This window comes from Euleptes europaea, chromosome 12 (assembly GCF_029931775.1).
Source record: "Euleptes europaea isolate rEulEur1 chromosome 12, rEulEur1.hap1, whole genome shotgun sequence".
Lineage (NCBI taxonomy): Eukaryota > Metazoa > Chordata > Lepidosauria > Squamata > Sphaerodactylidae > Euleptes > Euleptes europaea.
In genome coordinates, this window is record NC_079323.1 from 64,557,178 (window position 1) to 64,578,680 (window position 21,503).

General features: G+C 40.3%; 1 protein-coding gene across 2 annotated transcripts in view; it reads left to right on the forward strand.

The window, feature by feature from the left end:
• The window catches only part of PDE9A (phosphodiesterase 9A), a 99,363-nt gene that overhangs the window by 3,145 nt on the left and 74,715 nt on the right, over positions 1-21,503 (forward strand). For both annotated transcript variants that reach the window (XM_056858116.1, XM_056858117.1), the window contains exon 2: positions 17,866-17,936. In XM_056858116.1, coding sequence (XP_056714094.1) covers positions 17,866-17,936 — 71 coding nt within the window. The remainder of the gene's footprint in view (positions 1-17,865; positions 17,937-21,503) is intronic.

A 21,503-nucleotide genomic window follows, 5' to 3' on the forward strand; every position in this document is an offset into this window, starting at 1 on the left:
ATGACTGTCTTTTCTAGTGACTCTTGCCTTCTCATAATGTGACCAAAATACGACAGCCTCCGTTTAGTCATTTTAGCTTCTAAGGTCAGTTCAGGCTTGATTTGATGTATAACCCACTGATTAGATTTTTGGCAGTCCACGATATCCGTAACACTCTCCTCCAACACCACATTTCAATGGAGTCTACTTTGTTCCTGTCAGCTTTCTTCGTTGTCCAGCTTACCATGTACAAAATAGAAAACAGCAAGAGTACAGTAGCGCCTTAAAACTAACAAAATTTCTGGCAGCGTATGAGTTTTCGTGAGGCACAGCTCACTTCTTCAGATACAGCTAGAATGTGATTAAACCATCCTTGAGTAGAGTGAACTAGACACACAATGGCAATGTAAATGTCAAAAACAAGTAAATGACATTAGTAGGCATGATTGGATTAGGTTTGATATGCAGAGGGGTAGTAGGTCTGGAGAAATTAGCATTGGTAATGAGACAGGAATCTCAGATCTCTATTAAGTCCAGGAGAATGCATTGTCTTGAGCTTCATTATTAGTTGTAATTCAGTCATCTCTCTTTCTAATCTCCCTTTGAAATCCCTTTGTAAGAGAACTGCTACTCTTAAATCAGCAACTGAATGTCCTGGAACGTTAAAATGTCCCCCCACTGGTTTCTGAATGTTGTGTTTTCTGATGTCAGACTTATGTCCATTTAATCTTTGTCACAGGGACTGGCCTGTTTGTCCAATGTAGAAGGTGGAAGGGCATTGCTGTCATGTGATGGTATAAATTACGTTAGAAGATGAACAGGAGTATGAACCTGAGATAGTACGGCTGATGTTGCTGGTCCCAGTGATGGGGTTGCTGGAGTCTATATGAGAGCAAAATTGGCACCTTGGTTTGTTGCAGGCCTTGGTACCGGAGTCCATGTTACTGTTAAGTAGTTTATCATTGCAGGTGAGAAGTTGTTTTAGTTTAGCAGGCTGTCCATAAGCAAGAAAGGGCCGGCCCCCCAGTGCCTTAGCGAGGGAAGTGTCACAATCCAGCATTGGTTGTAGATAGTTAATAATACATTGGACTGGCTTGAGTTGTGAGCTGTACATGACCACCAGAGGGGTTCTATTGTCATTTTCCTTGGGCTTGTCTTGTAGCAAAATGTTATATTTACATGTACAAAATGTTGTATTTACTGTTAACAGATCCTTCCACAACATTTTCAAATTAATTTTTTTTCCTGATCTGCTAGGGAGAAAAACACACACACAAATAATCTGGTTTTGTCTCTAAAGAGCACTTGTATTGTTGAAGAAACTTGGAAAAGGGTCAATTGTTTTAAAAGACATGGTAAACAAAGGCTTGCTGAACAAATACTATCCATTTCATTTATTAGTGATTAAATTCTGTCCTCATGGTGGCAGCAGGGGATGAATCCTGGGAGGAGCAGGTATAGATTCTATCTCATTTAGTCAGGGTTCATTGATGGGTAAAACAGGATATTGTTTTTCTCTCTACACAACGATATAATTAGAATAATTCACTCCTTCATCTTTCAAGGAAAGTGGTCTCTGGAGGGCACTCATTATGTGAATTCTAAGCTTTAGCTTGACCCCATAGTGAGATAAAATCCTCTTTATACCATTATCCCATATTTTGAAAGGATTTCTTTTCAAATAGCAAAACTATAATGGATGCTGGCACAAATTGTACACATGCAAGGATTAAAACTGAGTAATATTATATATAAATACGGTATGAATGCATAGATCCAATTAGAAATTGTTCACCTGACAATTAAAATGGTATAGTTCAATTCACTATAGAAGGGAAAGTATTAAAATATGTGTCATGTGTATATGGGCTAAGTTAGTCCACAGGTCTTGTGGAATGGATCTGGAAAGAGAAAATGGTCATGAAGCACAACTCACTCTAACAGAGACAATTTCTGAAGAAGGGGCCACTAACCAGTTCCTAAAATTCGGACACAACATTGTTAATTCCAGCCCTCACAGAAATTATAAACACATAGTATGTTTGGAACACTTTGTAATCTACAAAAGTAAGCATTTGGAAAACCCACCTGAAAGGCTGAGAAAGTAAACTATGCCAACCTCCTGTCAATGTCTAGGACAAAAAAAGAGAAGAGTCTCCTTCCTCCTCACTCTTGAGCTGGATAATATTGGGTAAGAGTTGGAAAAGAGGTCAGTTGAATATGCTCGGTCATCTGCTGCATCATAGAGTCAGGAGATGCATGCAACAGGCCTTGTCCTTTCCTTGACCCCAAGCCAACCAAAACTCTTCAGGTCATTTCAGGACCTTGGATTGGATTCAGAAGAAAGATGAAGCAGGACACGCTTTGGCTACGGCAACTGAACCTTACAATGGTTTACAGCCCATTCCTGAAATAACGGTGTGCGGAGTCGGTGGGGAAGAGGCACAAAACTCTTCCTAGGCCGATTTGCACACGCCGTAAACCCAAAAAAAGCCGTTTCGCGGCTTTTTTTTTTTTTTTTACTGGGGCTAAAAGCCCTATTGAAAACAGCGAGGCTGCGCCTGCTCAAAAGTACCGCCGTTCAGCACCGCAGTTCCCAGCGCCGGCGTAACCAGCCAAACCAGGGTAGGAAGCCGCCTAACTAATGGCTCCTCCCCCCTGGCCTGCCCCCCCTGTGCCGGCGCAGCCTCTCTACACCGTGGCCTGCGCCACAGAGAGGCAGTGCCGGCGGAGGGGCGAGGCGCGGGCCCACGGTGCTCAGCCGCCGGCGGGACTGGCCTCGCCGCCAGCGTAAGTGCGTGTAATCACGGTTTTACACGCACTTACGCTGGCGGCAGGGTCACACCGCCTCCTAAAGACTTTCAGCCCAAATTTTCAGGAATGGGCTGAAAGAGGTAAAGATCAGCTGCTCGTGCTCAGTCCTACTTCAGAATAGATTCTGATGTCTCAAGAGTACAGCAGGTCAAGCAAGTCAGGTGTTTTCTCTGCATAAACATCTCTTGCAGTACTTCAGCCAGTTCATAGGTATCACACAAGCACTATTTGTGATCTCTTGGAGATCACAAACCTCTACCTGGAGTGCTTGGGACAGGATGTTGTTTGAACCTCCCCGGTTTCTCAGCACAGGCCAATTTGCATCTTGTAAACTCTCCAGTTTACCTTCTCAGTCATCTGTACATGAACAGACTGAGTTCACAAATAGGATAATTATAGTGTTAACTATAATCTGCATTAGAGGCTAGATCCAAGGATTCCCTTGCCCTGTGAGATGTCTTCCTCCATTTGAGTAAGAAGTCCTACTTAGCTAACAAGACCCAACCGGGGACTTCCTGTGGGTCAGCTGACCAAAGCACAGTTTCTTCCCGGGGCTCCGGCGGAGAACCAAGAAACATCAAATAAAAGGGGCTTAGGTGCCCCCCCCCCGATTCCTAAAAAGTGGAACTGGTGTCAGGAATGCTCCTGCTGCTGATGAAGAGCGGTTCGACTCCTGAACTCTTCGAGAGTGCTTAATTAAGACTCCCAGAGGTTCAGATGCTGGCGCCGCCGGACTGAGGGGATTACATCGCCGTAGATGTTTCTTCAGATTGAGGCTTCGTTCTCTCCCACCCAATACCAACCAAGCAATGAAATTAAAGGAATGAAAGCCTCACCCTCAATCTGAGTGAGTGCCAAGAACCCCCTCTGATTTCTTTTTGGAAAATTAATGAAACTCAGTAAAGAATAGAATTGGAAACCTAACCTCCCATTTCAATATATGATTGAACTGGACTTTGTTAAACTTTCAAAATAAAGCGGCAGAAAAGTTTAAAATAGACTAAACAAAAGTCTTTTAAATTGACATACCGTCCTCCAATAAAATGATGGGAAACGGGAGAAGAAGGAGGAAGTTACAGAAAGCCCACCTCCAAGTAATGGCTTCCTCTGTAAAGAATTTTGGCTGCGTTGTAAGATAGAGGCATCCTGAATTGGCTGTGGACAGAGAACGCTGGCTGCAAAGCGACACCAAAGGACCAGAAGTGTGTCTCCCTGTGCAGCAGGTAAATACATCCTACAGCTCTGAGCATAGAAAGGAGACGACAGAAGGTCCGCGGTACTTCCTACTTCCTGTCCTAGAAGCCGAGCTAGAGCTTCCTTGTACTCTATGGTGCCTTGATTCTTCCAACTTGATTTTTACAGGAATTTGGAGGCCAAAAAATAAATAAACAAGGCGAATTTGCTGGGAGGCTATACTACTATCCATAAATAGAAGATTCAACCAATTGGAGATCTGCTTTTAAATTGGGATCTGCTGGTTTGCATGTCTGTTCCAAGGCAACGATCTGGTTCATTGCATAGCCCTGCACTACCTAAACCTTCCACTGATACAACAATGGAGAAGCAAGAAAAAAAGATGCAGGAGCTTTTGGCCAAACAATCTGATACTTTCACTAAACAAATGGAAAAACAAATGACCCAGCTAACAGAGATGTTAGCTGGTAAAATGGACAATGTAACAAAAGAAGTGCAAGAGATGAAGACTCAGGTTATCACATTGCAAGCTGACATGAAGGCAATGGATATTTATGTTAAGAAAATGACTGAAGAACATAAAGAAGTGAGGAAAAAAGTGGAAAGTCATGAAAAACAACTGGATAAGCTACAAACACAGGAGGAATCCACGAAAGACCAATTAGCTATGATGGACCTGAAAGTCAGAGAATCTAACTTACGTCTGAGAAATTTATCTGAAGATTGAGGTAACACAAGAGAATCACTGGTGAAAATATTAGCATCTTTATTCCACATAGATGAACAAGAACTGGATCAAACTATTAACAGAATTTATAGAATGCCTTTGCCTCCAAACCTAAGGAGAGCAAAGGCAAGGGATGTTATGATATCTTTTTATGACATCAGGATGAAAGACATGATAATGCAACAACACTACAAAGACCTAGTAACTGTGGAAGGCAATGCATTAATACTTCTAAAAGATATCCCAAGACATCTGATGACAAAAAGGAATATGTTCAAGGATTTCACTACAACTTTGAGAAAGAGTGGAATAAAATACAGATGGTTGCTACCACAAGGTTTGGCATTCACTTATAAAGAAGAGAAATTTACCATAACAACAAAAGAAGATGTTGGAAAAATTTTGAGAAAATACAGGAAGGAACTTACAGGTCTAACATCAGAGCAGAAACAAGACTCCAGTAAAGAAGAAGAAGAGGATTCATTGAAAGGAGCAGAAGGAGGTTTTTAAAATTTAATACTTTGACAACATGGCTAAAGTTATTTCGTGGAATGTAAATGGTTTAAATGAAAAAGTGAAAAGAGGACGGATTTTTAAATTTTTACAAAAGCAAAGGTACTCTTTAATATGTTTGCAGGAAACTCATATTTCTAGGAAGGACAAAAAATACCTAGAAAGAAAAACTTTGGGGCAAACTTTTATTGCCTCATCGAATACAAAGGCTAAAGGACTCGTCATTTATGCACATACTTCATTTGCCCTAGAATTTGTATATAAAGATGAAGAGGGCAGAATACTTATAATAAGAACTAAAATCTTAGGCCAAAAAACGTTGGTGGTAGGGATCTACGCACCAAATGAGGGTAAAGCACAATTCTACAAACAGCTTCATGACATTTTATTACAACATGCTGAAGAACAAATATTGCTACTGGGTGACTTTAATGGAGTTATAGATTGTGCAATGGACAAAAAAACAAAGGCCAAAGATGATAAAGAAGGCTGCCTTCCAAAAACATTTTTTCAGCTGACTGAGAAATTTAAATACAAGACATTTGGAGAACAATTAATACATCATCGAAAGAATACACTTTTTATTCCGCAAGACATAACTCACACTCTCGGATTGATATGATATGGGTGAGCAAATCTATATTTACACAACTTCGTAAGGTACAAATAATCCCTATAACGTTTTCTGATCATAACCCGGTTTCTTTTCAATGGAATAATAGACAAGCGTTTAGATGGAGGTTAAATGATAGGCTTCTGCGAGATGACAATATAAAAAAAGAAATATATAAGTTAATTAAGGACTTTTTTGAGATCGTCATGAATGGAGAAACCACTTTAAACACAGTCTGGGATGCTTTTAAAGCTGTTTTGAGAGGGTTTATGATTCAGAAGAATTCAGCATGGAAGAAAAAACAGCTACAGCAAACAAATGAAATACTTTGGGAATTACAAAATTTAGAACAACAACTTATTTTAGAAGCAAAAGAAGACCAGAGAAATGATATCCTCTTAAAAATTACGACTGTGAAACACCAACTTAATTTGGTGGTAATGGAAGAAATGAATAAAAACTTGAAGTATGTGAAGCAAAGATATTTTGAATTTACAAATCGACCAGGAAAATTTCTAGCAAGTCAACTGAGATATTCCATGCAGAAGAACATAATAAATAAAATTCAGACTGTAGTCCATACTACAACAGATATACAGAAAGAGTTTGAATCATTTTATGCTAGACTGTACCACAAGGATTCTATCTCTGGAAAAAAAATGGACAAGTATTTGAGAATTTTGAGATTTAGTTTGTTGAGATTTATTGTTCGCATACTTCAAGTTTTTATTCATTTCTTCCATTACCACCAAATTAAGTTGGTGTTTCACAGTCTTAAATTTTAAAAGGATATCATTTCATTTAAAATCAAAATCTCAACAAACTAACCTCCAAACAACATAAGGTGATGGATGCTTTAATCACTACAACAGAAATAGAAGAAGCAATATCTAGACAAAAGACAAATAAAACACCAGGCCCAGATGGAATTACAGCTTTGTTTTTCAAACTGTTTAAAGATGATTTGAAGAATCCTTTTTTGAAGGTATGTAATACAATATTAGACTCGGGACAGGCTCCAGAGAGGTGGTCAAATGCTTTCATATCACTAATACATAAAGCTGGAAAGGACCCAGAAAGAGTATCCAATTATAGGCCAATCTCTTTATCGAATGTGGATTATAAAATATATGCCTCTATATTATCAAATCGATTGAAGCAATTTATAACAACCTTGATACATGAAGACCAAGCGGGTTTTGTACCTGGAAGACAGATAAAAGACAATTTGAGGATTTTATTAGATGCAATGGAATATTATGACCAAAATAATCAACACAAAGCAGCTTTTATCTTCCTAGATGCTGAAAAAGCATTTGATATGGTTTCATGGGAGTTTATGAAAAAAGTTTTTGAAAAGATGAACTTTGGAGCTAGATTCCGAACAGGGATTGATGCTATTTATAATATGCAAAAAGCCAAAATACTAGTGAATGAATCAATATCTGCTACTTGTGAGATACAAAAAGGAACTAGACAAGGTTGCCCACTGTCTCCTTTGCTTTTTATTTTGACTTTGGAAACTCTATGTAGTAAGATACGTGATGTGGAAGCAATCCACGGCTTAAGAGTAAACAAACAAGAATTTAAATTGAGAGCTTTTGCAGATGACTTGTTATTTATTTTAGATGACCCGAATCAATCTATAAATAACCTGATGGAATTACTGAAACAATATAGTGAAGTTTCTGGATTCAGGATTAATCAAGATAAAACTCAGATACTGTTCAAGAATCTCCCAAAAGAGGAACAAAAAGACTTCATGAGTATTTCTAAATGGGAGAAGACGAATAAGATACAATATTTAGGCATTTGGATTACAAACAAAAGTAAGGATTTAATAATTAATAACTATGTTAAACTTTGGGAATAGATAAAAAAAGATATGACATCATGGTCCAACAGAAATATTTCTTTTCTGTGTCGTATATCAGTAATACAAATGAATATCTTACCAAGACTGTTGTTTCTGTTTCAGAATTTACCTATAATCACACAAACAAAACATTTTGACATCTGGAGGAAAGACTTGTTGAATTTTATTTGGCAAGGGAAAAAATCTAGGATTGCATATAAATATTTGGTTGACTCTAAAGAGAGAGGAGGGTTTGCTCTTCCGAATTTTAGATTGTATGCGGAAGCATCGGCTTTGGTATGGCTAAAAGACTGGATACAATTAAAAAATATATGTTTATTGGACTTAGAAGGTTTTAATAACAGATTTGGGTGGCATGGTTATTTGTGGTACGATAACCTTAAAAATCACATGGCATTTCAGCATCATATTGTAAAATCTTCATTGATAAAAACTTGGTTAAGATATAAACATCTGTTGGAAACTAGAACACCGTTATGGATCTCTACACAAGAAATGTTAACATTACGACCACTAAGACCATCCCAATTTATAACATACCAGGATCTCCTAACTTGGGAAGATAAAAAATGTGCCTTAAAAGACCATGAAGATCTTAAAGAACATTTAACTTGGTTTCAATATCAAGATAAATCAACATTACATTACAACAAATTTTACTGGAGAATAATGATCATTTAATCTCGAAGATGTATAAGATGTTGTTATCAATATATACAGAACAAGATCAAATTAAACCTATGATGATAACTTGGGCACAGACATTAGGTCATGATATTTTATTGAATAATTGGGAAAGACTTTGGACAAGAGATATGAAACTTGTGCTTTCACAATCATTGAGAGAGAACATATATAAGATGATCTACAGATGGTATTTGACACCAAAAAAACTAGTCAAAATGTACAGTCAATGTCACCAAATTGTTGGAAATGCAAGGAAGAAGTTGGTTCTTTTCATCATATATGGTGGCTTTGCGACAAAGCTAAAAACTTTTGGGATATGATTTACAGTGAACTAAGACTAATTTTACAGCGAAATATCCCAAAAACACCGGATATGATACTGTTAAGTATGATACCAGAACATATTTTGACACAAAGATCTTTTTTGATATATGCCACCACTGCTGCAAGATTGGTCTATGCAGCTAAATGGAAAATGTCTGAGATACCAGACAAGAATGACTGGATAAATAAAATGTTTGAACTAGCAGAAATGGATAAACTTACTGCTTTAGTAAATCAAAAAGACAATGAAGAATATGTGAGAGAATGGGAGGCCAAGAAACAAATTAAATATGGGAAATGTTAAAGGCTATGATTTAATCAAATTCAACTGATCAATGTTGAAAGGATGAAATATTCAATAATTAAAGTATATAGGATGATTATATGTAGTTTATAGAAATGATATAATAAATTATAATGAATTAGAAAACAAATACAGAGGGGATTATATAGATATTAATTTGATAGAGGAGGGGAGAGGGGAAGTAAGAAAAGTAAATACTGATTAGGCTGATTAGTTTGAAATGGTTTTATTTTATGTAACTCTGAAGATGACAATATTGAAATTGAATGTGACTTAATAAGAAAATAAAAAAATTTATATATAAAAAAAAGACCCAACCCCAAGTTTTTAATGGCATATGCATTTACTCAAGGTCCATATTTTCTGTTTTGTAATTCTGATGGTTTTGCATTATTTCCAGCACATTAGTAACAGAAAGGTATGAAATGGAATGTGTATGGTGGAGGTGGGGACTAGGATTAGACTAGGGCAGGGGTCTGCAAACTGCGGCTCCTGAGCCGCATGCGGCTCTTTGGCCCTTTGAGTGCGGCTCTCCGAACTTGGTTCGGAGCCCCTGCTCTCGCGCCCACTCACGCCGGCAGCCGGGATGCGGAGCCGGTGCGCCTGAGAGAGAGAGAGAGCGCAAGAGAGCAGGTGAGCGGGCACGCTGTCTCTCCCTCCCCACGCCGTGGAGAATGGCCAGGTTCCCCTTTCCCTTGCCCTTGATGGTTGTGAGGCTAAAGCCTCCCCTCTAGCAGCGCGATTGCTGGGCGGGCGGCTCGGCTGTTCCTGCCCCCCCCCCGCCTATCAGCTGTTGGGCGGGGCGGGCTTCCTTTGGTAGACCTGGCCTCCGACTGAGTCCCATTGGGAGGCCATGTCTACCCACTGGCTTTCTTGGCGGTAGATCTGGACTCCGAGGAGGGGGAAAAGTCCCCCTTCAGAGGCCAGGTCTACCAATTGGTTTCTAAGGGCCTCCGGAGGCCAGGTCTACTGCCAAGAAAGCCAATGGGTAGACCTGGCCTCCCAATGGGACTCAGCCGGAGGCCAGGTCTACCAATAGGCTTTTATGGCGGTAGACCAGACCTCCAGACGAGGACTCCAGACGGGAAGGGGGAAATGGCAGGGACTTACAATTTAATTTTTATCAATAAATAAGATCACTATTAAGTATGATATCAAGTTTTATTCAGTGTACCTATAGTTTAATTAAGACTTAAAACTTTAATTAAAGTTTATTAAGTTAATAAACAGTGTACCTACCTATATAGTTTAAGTTTAAGAAATTTGGCTCTCAAAAGAAATCTCAATCGTTGTACTGTTGATACTTGGCTCTTTTGACTAATGAGTTTGCCTACCCCTGGACTAGGGGTTGCATTTCCCTGGAAAACGACACAAAGAATTAGACCCTGACATCTAGTATAATATAATCTTCAGCTGCAGCTAGACGATCTATAAGTCAGACTCGCTTGAGGAAAGCTTGACTTAGCTTCCAGGTATGAATACAAATGAAACCTTGAATTTGCCTATGGGTTCAAATGTCGAACTAACTCAATGTCCTTCACCTTTCCTTTTTCTTTTAATTGCAATAAAATATTGTCAAATTCTAAACATAGTGCTATGAGGCTGTACTTTGAACTGTGTTGGATCCCAGGGTGGACTGATTGACCCTTTAATTTACTGGGAAAGTTCTCAGAGGGTCAGTTTCCTTGAGAGCCACTAGCAGTCAGGAGCAAACTGAGCCAAGTGGCCCCTGCAGTGTGGGCATTACTGCAGGGGCTTCTTGGCTCAGACCAAGGCCATGGCATTGCCAGCACCACCGGGGCCATTTGACTCGGCTTGCACCAAGGCTGTTTTAAGGTCCCAGTCTGCCTCCGGTTGTCATGCAGAGGTATGAAAAGCTGTGCCTACTAGAACGTCCTTTTCTAAACAGCTATCAAAAGTTCTTATATTACTTTCTATTCATGCTGACAACACATGCTCTCAAGGCCCAAGTGCCATGTTCTGTGGCAGCGAGGCTTTTGCTGGTGGTGGATGGTGCCATCAAGTCGTAGCTGACTTATGGTGACCTGCATAGGGTTTTCGAGGCAAGAGACAGACAGAGGTGCTTTGCCGTCGCCTGCCTCTGTGTATCAACTCTGGACTTCCTTGGTGGTTTCCCATGCTTAGCTTCCAAGAGCTGATGAGATCAGCTAGCCTGGGCCATCCATGTCAAGGCCGTTAGGTTTTTACTAAGCCACAAAACACCTCTGAGTTGACCTCAGGTTTCTTGCAAGACTTGTAAATGTCCCCCATTCTTTTGGCACAGGTTGTAGCATGGATAGCTTAGATCCATGCCACCATTCAGGGTGTGCAACACTCTCTGGCAAGACAGTCATTTATTTATAATATAATGAATAAACTTAATAGCCTTCTGTTCATAAATAGCTACTCATACCAAGTTTCAGGAGCACTATCGTGAATGGATAATATTAAAAGTCTTCAATTGAATCAATGACCTGTTTTCATACTTGTTCAAAATATTATTTCCACAACAGAAAACTACAGTTGTGTAATTGTGCTCTCTCTCTCTCTCTCTCTCTCTCTCTCTCATTCACAGCTTGCCTTTTTGAGAGAGTGTCAGGAAAGATTCACACTTCTATCCAACTCTAAACTCCTTCTTCGCCACCAGCGGGAAGTTTTTGGGCCGGAGCCTGAGGAAGGCAGGGTTTGGGGAGGGGAGGGACTTCAATGCCATAGAGTTCAATTGCCAAAGCAACCATTTTCTCCCGGTGAACTGATCTCTATCGGCTAGAGATGAATGGTTTCAGGAGTAACATTCGTGCAGATCAGTTTTTGTTACCATAAAGGTTTTTTTTAAATGAGTGAGGATCCAGAATGATCCTAGTGGCAGCATAGTTTGTTGGTACTGAGGGAAGCATGAAAATAGACAGCACTTCTGGTTTAAGAGATGTCAGAATTCCTAAGAGCAAATGGGATTACAGATCTGAAGTGATATAAAGAAGTGGGATACAAAAATCAGAGAGAGTGTGGGAAGGGTTACACAAGCTACATAAAGCCACACCAGTCTTCCTGTTTCCAGTGTTGTTTAACTAGGTTGATACTTGCACATGGCTTATATGGGAGACATATACAGCCCAGCATAAAAACTTAAAACAATCTTACCAGATGTTGGTGTAATTGGTAATATATACAACCTATTACATGCCTGGTCTGTTTTATATTGCCTGTATATGTAAATATATTTGTAATATATGTGCATGTTTTACATGGGTTTCAAAAAGACCACTGAGGAAGGCCATATAGGCCAAAAAGCGTTTGGCATGTGGTGACAGATATCAACCTCAGAAAATGCCATTGTGAGGTTTTAACATTTTTTAAAAAATAATGTCAATCTTGACATAGCGCTTCTAAAAAATTATGTATTTCCATTATTTATATTTTTTTCATCCCACCCAACCTTGGGTACCCAACTTCTGTTTTCTAGGTTGGGTTCTATTCCCCTCTTTTTTCTCCCACCGTGACATCACATCACGACATTTACTAGGCAGACTATGTCTCTGGGGTGGTTTGCCATTGCCTTCCCCAGTCATCTACACTTTACCCCCAGCAAACTGGGTACTCATTTTACTGATCGTGGAAGAATGGAAGGCTGAGTCAACCTTGAGCCGGCTAAATGAAACCAACTTCTGTCAGGATCTAACTCAGGTCATGAGCAGAGCTTTGACTGCAGTACTGCAGCTTACCACTCTGCACCACGGGGCTCCTTTGCAGTGGCTGTTACCCAGTTTGTTTTTGTAACTCAAGGAAGCAAGGGAAAGGGGTGGCATTGCTGAGTGGAGACTTAGGTAGGGCTGTCAATTCGATTCCATCCAAACTGAAAAACAACCAAATTTCCCCCAATTCGGCGGTTTTCAGTTCGGATGGATCCGAATTTTAAAAAAAGGCAGGAAAACAACGAGCCAAATTCGGCGAGTTCGGGCAATCGCTGAATAAATTCTGCAAATTCAGGGGGCTCCTTATCAGCTGCATAACCGTCAGTTAGTAAGCAACTAGCAGCATTCTCCCGCAGCCAATGGTGGGCAAGCTGGGTCTTCTCCGGGCCAATCAAAACAGGGATTCTCCCTTTTGAATTGGCCAGGAGAAGAGTATAAAAACACCCATCCTCCCGTCCCATCCCGAGTCTGGAACTCATTTCCTTCCATTTTGGTGGTGCTGCTCCTGACTCTGAAAGATCCCAATTCCTGCTTACTGGAATAGTACTGGATTGGATTTATTTCTCGTGCCTGCTCCTGCTGGAAGACATCCACACAGTTTGATTTTGGGGGGTTTTCCTCTATATTTTTTCTCCTATGTGTGTGTGTGGGGGGGTAAGCAGATTCTCTGTGTAAGGGGGGAAGCAGTTTCTGTGGGTGGGGGGGAAGCCAAAGGGGGGGTTGCTTGTTCTGCCGTGTGTTTGTGCTCGCTCGCCTCTGCCGGAGGTTGCGTTCTGCTTTTTTTTCTGCCTGTGGCCTGGCCAGTGAGTTCAGTCCATGCAGCAGTGCGTGCGTGTGAGTCTCTCCCTCCGCACGCCAACCACCCTGCCTCCTCCTCGGGTCTTTGTAGGTGGTTGAGCCGAGCCGTACTGGCTTGAGGGGGGGGGATTTGGTGCCCACTTGCCTTTATTTGGAGTTGAGCCAAGCTGTACTGGTTTGAGGGGGAGGGGGGTTGCCAGTTCTGCCGTATAAGCGCCTGAAAGTAAAAAGATTTTAACCAGGGAAAGATTATGTTTTCTGCGCCATTGTACTATTACCATCATGCCTTGCAACGTTATATAAAATCGCTCCCACCCCCTCAGACTGTCCTTAGCTTTTAAAGTGCACAAAGTTTTTTTTCCTAGCCGGCATTCATGCCCAAGGTTTTTTTCTACCCTTAAGGTGGGACCTCTACCTCCAAAAATGCCCCCCCAAGCCGCAGAAAGCCAGTGCGAACGTGTTTGTAATGGCTTTATTGCAATGGGCAGATGGGGGGGCCTTCCGGGCCCCATAACTCAGGACCCACTGACCCAATCTTCACAAACTTGGGGGTTCTTGCAAAAAAGGTCCCCTCAAGTTACACTGAAAGTGTGGGACCTCTACCTCCAAAAATGCCCCCCTGGACCCGTGGAAAGGCGCAAATGTGTTTTTAATGGCTTTAACTAGCCAAATTTATTCGCGAACTCCGAACTTAGTGCCGAATTCCATGGATCTGAATCGGGGGAGTTCGGACTTCAACATTTCCCGAATAAAAACGGGCTAAATTTTGCCGAATCCGAATTTTACCTAATTTTTTTTTTGAACAGCCCTAGACTTAGGGTGGCCATGGGGTTTCCCAACCTTCCAGGAACCAACCCATAAAAACAGGGAGGGTTTGTAAGTCCATTACTTCACAGCTTGTTTGACAAATATTCCTGCAAGAGATTTTACCATTGCCTCTTTCCTAGGGTTGCCAGGTCTACCCTGGCCACCAGCAGGGGATGGGGTGGGGGGGCAGGTAGGGTTGCCAGATTCTGGTTGGGAAACTCCTGGAGATTTGGGAATGGAGCCTGAGGAGGACATCAGTGGAGTACAATGGCATAGAGTTTACCATCCAAAGCATCCATTTTCTGCAGGGGAACTGATATCTGTAGTCTGGAGATGAGCGATAATTCTGGCGGGGGGGGGGGAGCCCCAGGTCCCACCTGGAGGGTGGCATCCCTACTCCTTTCCCACATTGTGCAATGAGCTCCCTGAGGCTGAGGAATGCCTCGTCACTTCGAGCCTTTGTTAAGGCCTGCAAACCAGTTTTATTTGAGGGAGCATTTAGTTGATATTGTTTGTTTGGTAGTATTTGTAGTTAATTCACTGGCTGAGTCTTTCCATTCCCTCCCACCCCTCTTTGGTGAATTGGGGTTTAAAAGTTGGGATTCTTTACAGTGTGCATCTGTGTTTTGTAATCCATTCTAAGCTTTTTGAAGAGTGTCATACAAATTTTAAAATAAATATGGTTCCTCTGCATTACAGATACTCCCAATGAAAAGCAGTGGTGTTATACATTTTGGCTAGATACTGTGCAAAAAGAGCAGAGATATCACAAATATTTTCCAGGAGGCTGTTTTCCTTTTTTGCCTTTTTGAAGAACATCAGATAGCAAAGGAAAAGATAATTTATACTGTATTATTATTAATTTTTAAAAAATAATCCTGCAGTTTATATCTTGAGATGCTTATCAAAATGAAATGAGTGTTTTATGAACTCGTCTGTTTACCTTGGCCATTTGTAGAATCCTGGGGTAAAAGAAGACTAACAAACTTTCATTAAACTGTACCATAGCATCGACATAAGTATAACAAAAATCATATAACAAAAATCATATATTCATCATCATTCCTTTATTGGCATAAAACATATTTATCACGTGCCATGGTTTTGCTTAGCCATAATCTCCTATTGCTTGGAAAGAGAGAGGTCTGTTAAATTCATTATGTCTTCCCAGCTTCAGTCTTTATTAACCAAGCTAACTTGACTTTCATTTGTTCCCAATTATACTGCCATATCCCACTTATCTTGCATTTGTTCTGTTCAATGGTAATTGATTTCAAGGCTCAATAGCCCAGCATGTTTCAGAAGTTCATTCTAAGTTCAACAGCAATCACATCAGGTCCCCATTTATTGCATTCATCAGCTATTAGCGCCAGTAGCAGATTGGTAACATTCTGTCAGCCTGTCAGTTTGTTCCTGCAATCCCTCACATCCCCATTTGCTAAGATGTTTACTTTTGCTAACATTTCAAGCAGATCTGAATCAGATTTTGTTTTACTATCTAACTATGGTCTTAGCTACAGAGCACTTCCAGAATCTGGCCCTATGGTTATCAAAACAACCCCCTTGCTCTTCACCTTTAAAAATTATGCATGCACCAAAAAGGAAGAGTCAGATTTGGGTCATTTGCCTTTTTTAAAATCTTGAGTCTAGTTCTTTTAAACCGGGTGTGTCAATTGATATCTTTACCAGTTTCAATGGCAAATACACTTCATGGTAAACATCCCAACTGGGATGATATTATCAGGTATTGAATTCTTTACCCAACGGACTCCATCGTCCAGTTTCAGGGACAAAGTTTTAGGCAATTAAAATTCTTGTTTGCCCAGTGGGCACAGGGAGGCATGGAGTGGCCTGTGAGTAAGCTTTTACTTCCTTTTACAGGATTCTCAAGGGAAGGAGGGGTTCTTTTTTTCTTTTCTTTTTTTACAAAAGTGGAACACGTGGCCAAACGAAGCTAAACTCTGCCCCTTCTCTACTCCATTTCTTTTTGGCATTTTTCTCCCAGTCTACCTGATTTCCCATATCAGAACATGGTCAGAAGATAATATGCTTCCAACAGTGGGATGCAGAGAAGTCAGGCTTATGCATAGTGTGTTCATAGTTTTTATTCATTTTTAATACAATAAAGATATCTAAGAGATCTAAGATCTTAAATCAGTGGCTCTCTCTATCACAGAAAGCAAAGATCAGACCTTTCGTGTTCACCGATCTCTCGTGAACCTATCTGTATCCTTGCTGTCACCCCCACAGCATGAGGGTAGAAAAGCAGGATATCACTGAAGAGGCCAAGTTTGGTTCTCTACTTTTATTCCTTCCCCTCATTCCTGCAGGCCTGCCAGCCAGCATGTATGAGCAAAGCTTTTGACTCCTTCCCCTGCTGCAGGCAAACCACTTATCATCATGGGCATCTCTCAGAAGCATCTTGCTTAGTCTAGTCCCAACTATCCTTCCCAATTACATGTCAGACATATGGTTTCCCTGAAAAGTGATGACCAGGAAGCTCTGAGGGCTAATGTTTAGGATTGCCAGCCTCCAGTCACTAGCTGGAGCTCTCCTGCTAATACAACTAATCTCCAGCCGATAGAGATCAGTTCCCCTGGAGAAAATGTCCGCTTTGGCAATTGGACTCTATGGCATTGAAGTCCCTCCCCTCCCCAAACCCCGCCCTCCTCAGGCTCCGCCCCAAAATTCTCCAGGTATTTTCCAACCTGGAGCTGGCAACCCTACTAATATTACTTTAGAAAATTTGTTAAAAGGTACAAAAAAGGAGATTTACTAGCGCTTGAAAGCAGAAAACAATCTAAACTAGATGGAATAACATGCGGAAACTAAGAAATATCGCAGAAAAAATGGAAGGTATGGATTGCACTATAGTCCCTCTGTTTTCCTTCCTACCCTTCTTCCTTAAAATAACCCCTATTATTTTATTCCATTTTCTCTTTATCACAGAATTATGTTTCAAATCTGATAGGGTTATGAGTGAATGGTACCCAGAGATCTTTTGAGATAATCTATATACTCTTTTCTCTCATGTCTCAACCTGCGTGGGTGCCATTTTGAGAAATGTTCAAAAGAATATCACATTGTTTTAATCTATCTGTTACAGATAATGTGCCTGCTAAAATCTACACATATGTCTTCTAATTTCCATAACCAGTTTATATGATGTTCATATACATAAATAAAATCTGCTTAGTAGATAGATGTAGCACAAAAGTAGAAGTTATCTTCCCAGATACATTGAGCTGAAATACAGCTACTTTATAGATTGTCGTGCATTATAGTTATTCCAGTTTATGCTGAAATAAATGTGGTTAGGCTTCAAGATGCTACGGCTATCCCCCCCTGGAATTGTTTTCTGAGTGTTTAATCTCAGTCACTCCCCTATTTATATGTTTCAGGCAAATATTTATTGTTTGCTCACATAATTGAAAATACAATAAGAACATTAAAAGGGAAAGTTAATATTGGGGCCAGAATTATATTAAGTTAAATACTATTATGTCAACTCATGCCATACTTACTTTCCTTTGAAAGGTGGCCTTCAGCAAATACTGTAACTCAAGAGACATTATGGAACTCTTCTGCATTGCAACTGGTCTACCAAGGTAATTACCTTCTATTTGAATGCACTTCTGTTGTTTGTTTGTGGTATTGATGTTGAGGTTGTTATCTGTTTCTAGGGGTCAAACTAGACATGATAGAGATTACAGATCTCCTTTTGCCTTTTAAAGCCAAATTACAAACCCCTCCCTTCGTTACCAACCCAGTTGCTCTAATCAAAATTGTGGAAGAGCACACTGTTATTAACCTTCAGAGGGAAAAGATTACTATCTGTCCTTTTCCTAAAGGCTGTAACAGCATGACATTTTGAAATTCAAAACTGCGCAGGTTCCTCTTCTCCATGTGGCTGTAATTCATCTGGAAAAGTTGCTGGGGAGATCCAATCATGTATCTCCCTGCACCATGAGTTTAGAATGGTGTGACTCCACTTAGGGTGGCACAATAGGATTTATTTCATGAGTGGTACAATAAGTATAAAAGTCAAAATGAAGTACTGAAATACGATGCAGGTATCTATCCTAAATGTTAAAAATTGGACAAAATGCCTTTGTTATTGATCTCAGGTGACATATGTAGCACAGTAGATTTATGTTGCACAATAACACTGGGGGGCATGACTTCTGAAAGCTTGGTGACAATTGTACAGTTCTTCTGGAAGGAGAACTGAGACAGGTTTACTATCTGTTTTCCCCCATATGGATCTTAGGGATGCAATGTATGTTGAAAGTTTGCCACCACATAGTCCCCTTGCCTTCTGCTGCCCCCTCCTGCCCAGAATCCTCTCAACAAGGTATACAGAGGTAGAGATGCAATCCCTTCCCTATCAACATCTAGGGGATATTACCCTTGACTTAATTGAATATAGAATGCACCCACAACTCCCTTCTATAGCCACCATATTGAAAATAAAGAACTTGTTTGTAACCAGCTGATTCTTTGATTATGCTGGCTGGTTCACTCCTATTCCCAAAGTACACTTGGAGGGTTGGGTCACCTACGCTGTAAATGATTCACACTTTATCTTAAAGATTATCAAGAAGTGGAGAACATCCAAGCCATATTTCTTAGACAAATATTGGGGATACCTAAATGTGTTTCATATTTTACAATTTGTCTTGAAACCGGGCAAAACTTGATTGCCACCAAAGCCTGGATTCAAACAATAAGATATTGGCTCAAATTATATTTTCAAACTGAGCCAGGTTCCCTTTTATATCTTTTGAAAAGTGAACTTCATTATTTCTCATGGGACATATTGATTAGATCTAGACTCTGCCAAATTGGAATTGATTTAGATAATCTTGCTCTGGTCAATGAATCTTACATCTTCAAAAGAATCAAGCAACATCTCCTTGATGTAGAATTGCAGAATTTTAACTCAGTTCTTCCCCCCATCTGTTCTCCTGTGGCCCTAGGCCTTAATAATGGTTCGGGTAAAATGGCTAGGTATCTAGATAACCTAGAGATACCTTCTCAACGCCGCGCTTTTCTATTAGCTAGGGTTAACGCATTCCCATCTAGGATCCTCTTAGGCCGATACCTTCAGATCCCTAGACATGAACGCTTATGCACATGCGGTTTAAATTTGTTGGATACAATTGACCACATCCTTTTAGATTGCCCCTTCTATGTGACTCTGCAGGATAAACTGCTATTTACTTTGCTCCAGTACAAGAGATACAGGAGTAATGAAGTAAAATGCAAATTTCTCTTGAGTGATCATGATCCTAAAATTACGGCTGCCATGGCTGAATTTCTTACAGGAGTTCTTAAAGAACAAGAAAGGTTTTATTAACCCGACTTGTAACTTATATGTATTGCCCTTTGGAGGTATATTGTTGTTTTATCTCTGCTTTTGGTATGCCAATAAAAGTTAATGAAATGAAATGAAATCTTAAAGATTAATTTGTAAACATTATGGAAAATGTTAATAAATTACAAACAGCTTCATTAATGGCTAATAATATTGTTACAGAATCTTGCAGATAACAGGGTTATTATATAGAGAACATGCTTCTAATATCCTTATAACTCTCTTAGGACACATGCTATGCACATGTGCAGCCTGCACCCATCTCATGTTAACCTTTTTATAAATTGCACCTTATTAAAAAGCGTGACCCATAAAATTCTACAAGACTGCTGTACAGTCAAGTTGATTTGCTTTGCTGCTGATGCTGGATATATCTGCTCTTCCCCATTTATGTAGGTCAAGCAACGTCACCAGCCTGAGCTATTGAATATTCCACTCTGTTGCCTTAAAGGCTTTATTTAACAATCTAAGCCATTCACAAACTGTTGAAAGCCAGATTAAATAGATTTTTTCACACAAATGCAGGCTTGCAAATGTCCAAAAGGGAGTCAGTCCTTCGCAGTTTAATTTGTCAAGTCAGAGGATCAAGGGCTTGCACTGGGGGCTGTGGTCAGTGGTAGAGCACATATGCTTTGCATGGAGAAGATTCCAGTCTAGGGTTGCCAATCTCCAGGTACTATCAACAAGTAACAACACCTGTACTGTACTCAGTAGATGCACTCAAAAAACCAGCACTTAGCCTCAAAAGGTTTCAAACCACAATATATTACACAACAAGACTATAAATTAAAGATATTCCAAACTACATATACTATATATAACTATAAACCACCACCCTATAGGCAAACAAAAGTGAAAAAAGTGTGAGCAAAACTGTACCACCAATAGTACCGTAATATAAAAGTTCCAACATTAATTCTTAGTATAGTCCATCAGACTTATATATTTTCTTCTTCATATTGCCTGAAGAGGCAGATGTTGAGTAGAGATCTTTTGCTATTACAACTGATCTCTAGCTGATAGAGATCAGTTCACCTGGAGAAAATGGCAGTTTTGGCAATTGGACTCTATGGCATTGAAGTCCCTCCCCGAACCCTGCCCTCCTCAGGCTCTGCCCTGGCAACCCTATCCCAGGCCCAGCCTTTAAAAGGGTTTCAAATAGCAGGTGTTGGGATGGAAAGACTTTATAGTCTGCCCAAGACTCTGGAGAGCCACTGCCAGGCAGAGCAAACAATGCAAAGTTAAAGTGACCAGTAGTTTGACTTGGTATAAGACAGCTTCATAAGTTGAACCTACCGAGCAACTGTGACTGCTGACCCAGAAACCGTGTCTCCTATCCTGCATGAATGAATGCTGGCTGTAACACAAAGATGACAATGGATATACGTTCTGGCTGGTGATGCTGTTCAGCCTGTGCATTCAGAAGAATGCTGCAGGTGTGAAGTAAAATGGTCATAATGTCATCAAGCCCCAGAGGAAAGAAAATACAATGCTAATTCTATTCTTCAAGCTTTGAAAATGACCTGGGCATGCTTTGAACCTCTTTATAAAAGAGGTACAGGACAGGGGGGATCTATTCTGTCCCACAGTATAATCTTGTTTCCACACTGATGTTTTGTTCTTTACAGTAGCAATATTTTCAGGATCATCCATACTATGTCGTCCACTTTTCATCCTGCTTCTGTGTTTCCCCCTGCTTTGCTGTGATTTTTCCCAAATCTGTTTTGGTACAACCTTGTTGGAAGGATCACAGTCAAAGTACATATGGCCACCATATGGATGTGAAGGTATGCAATTT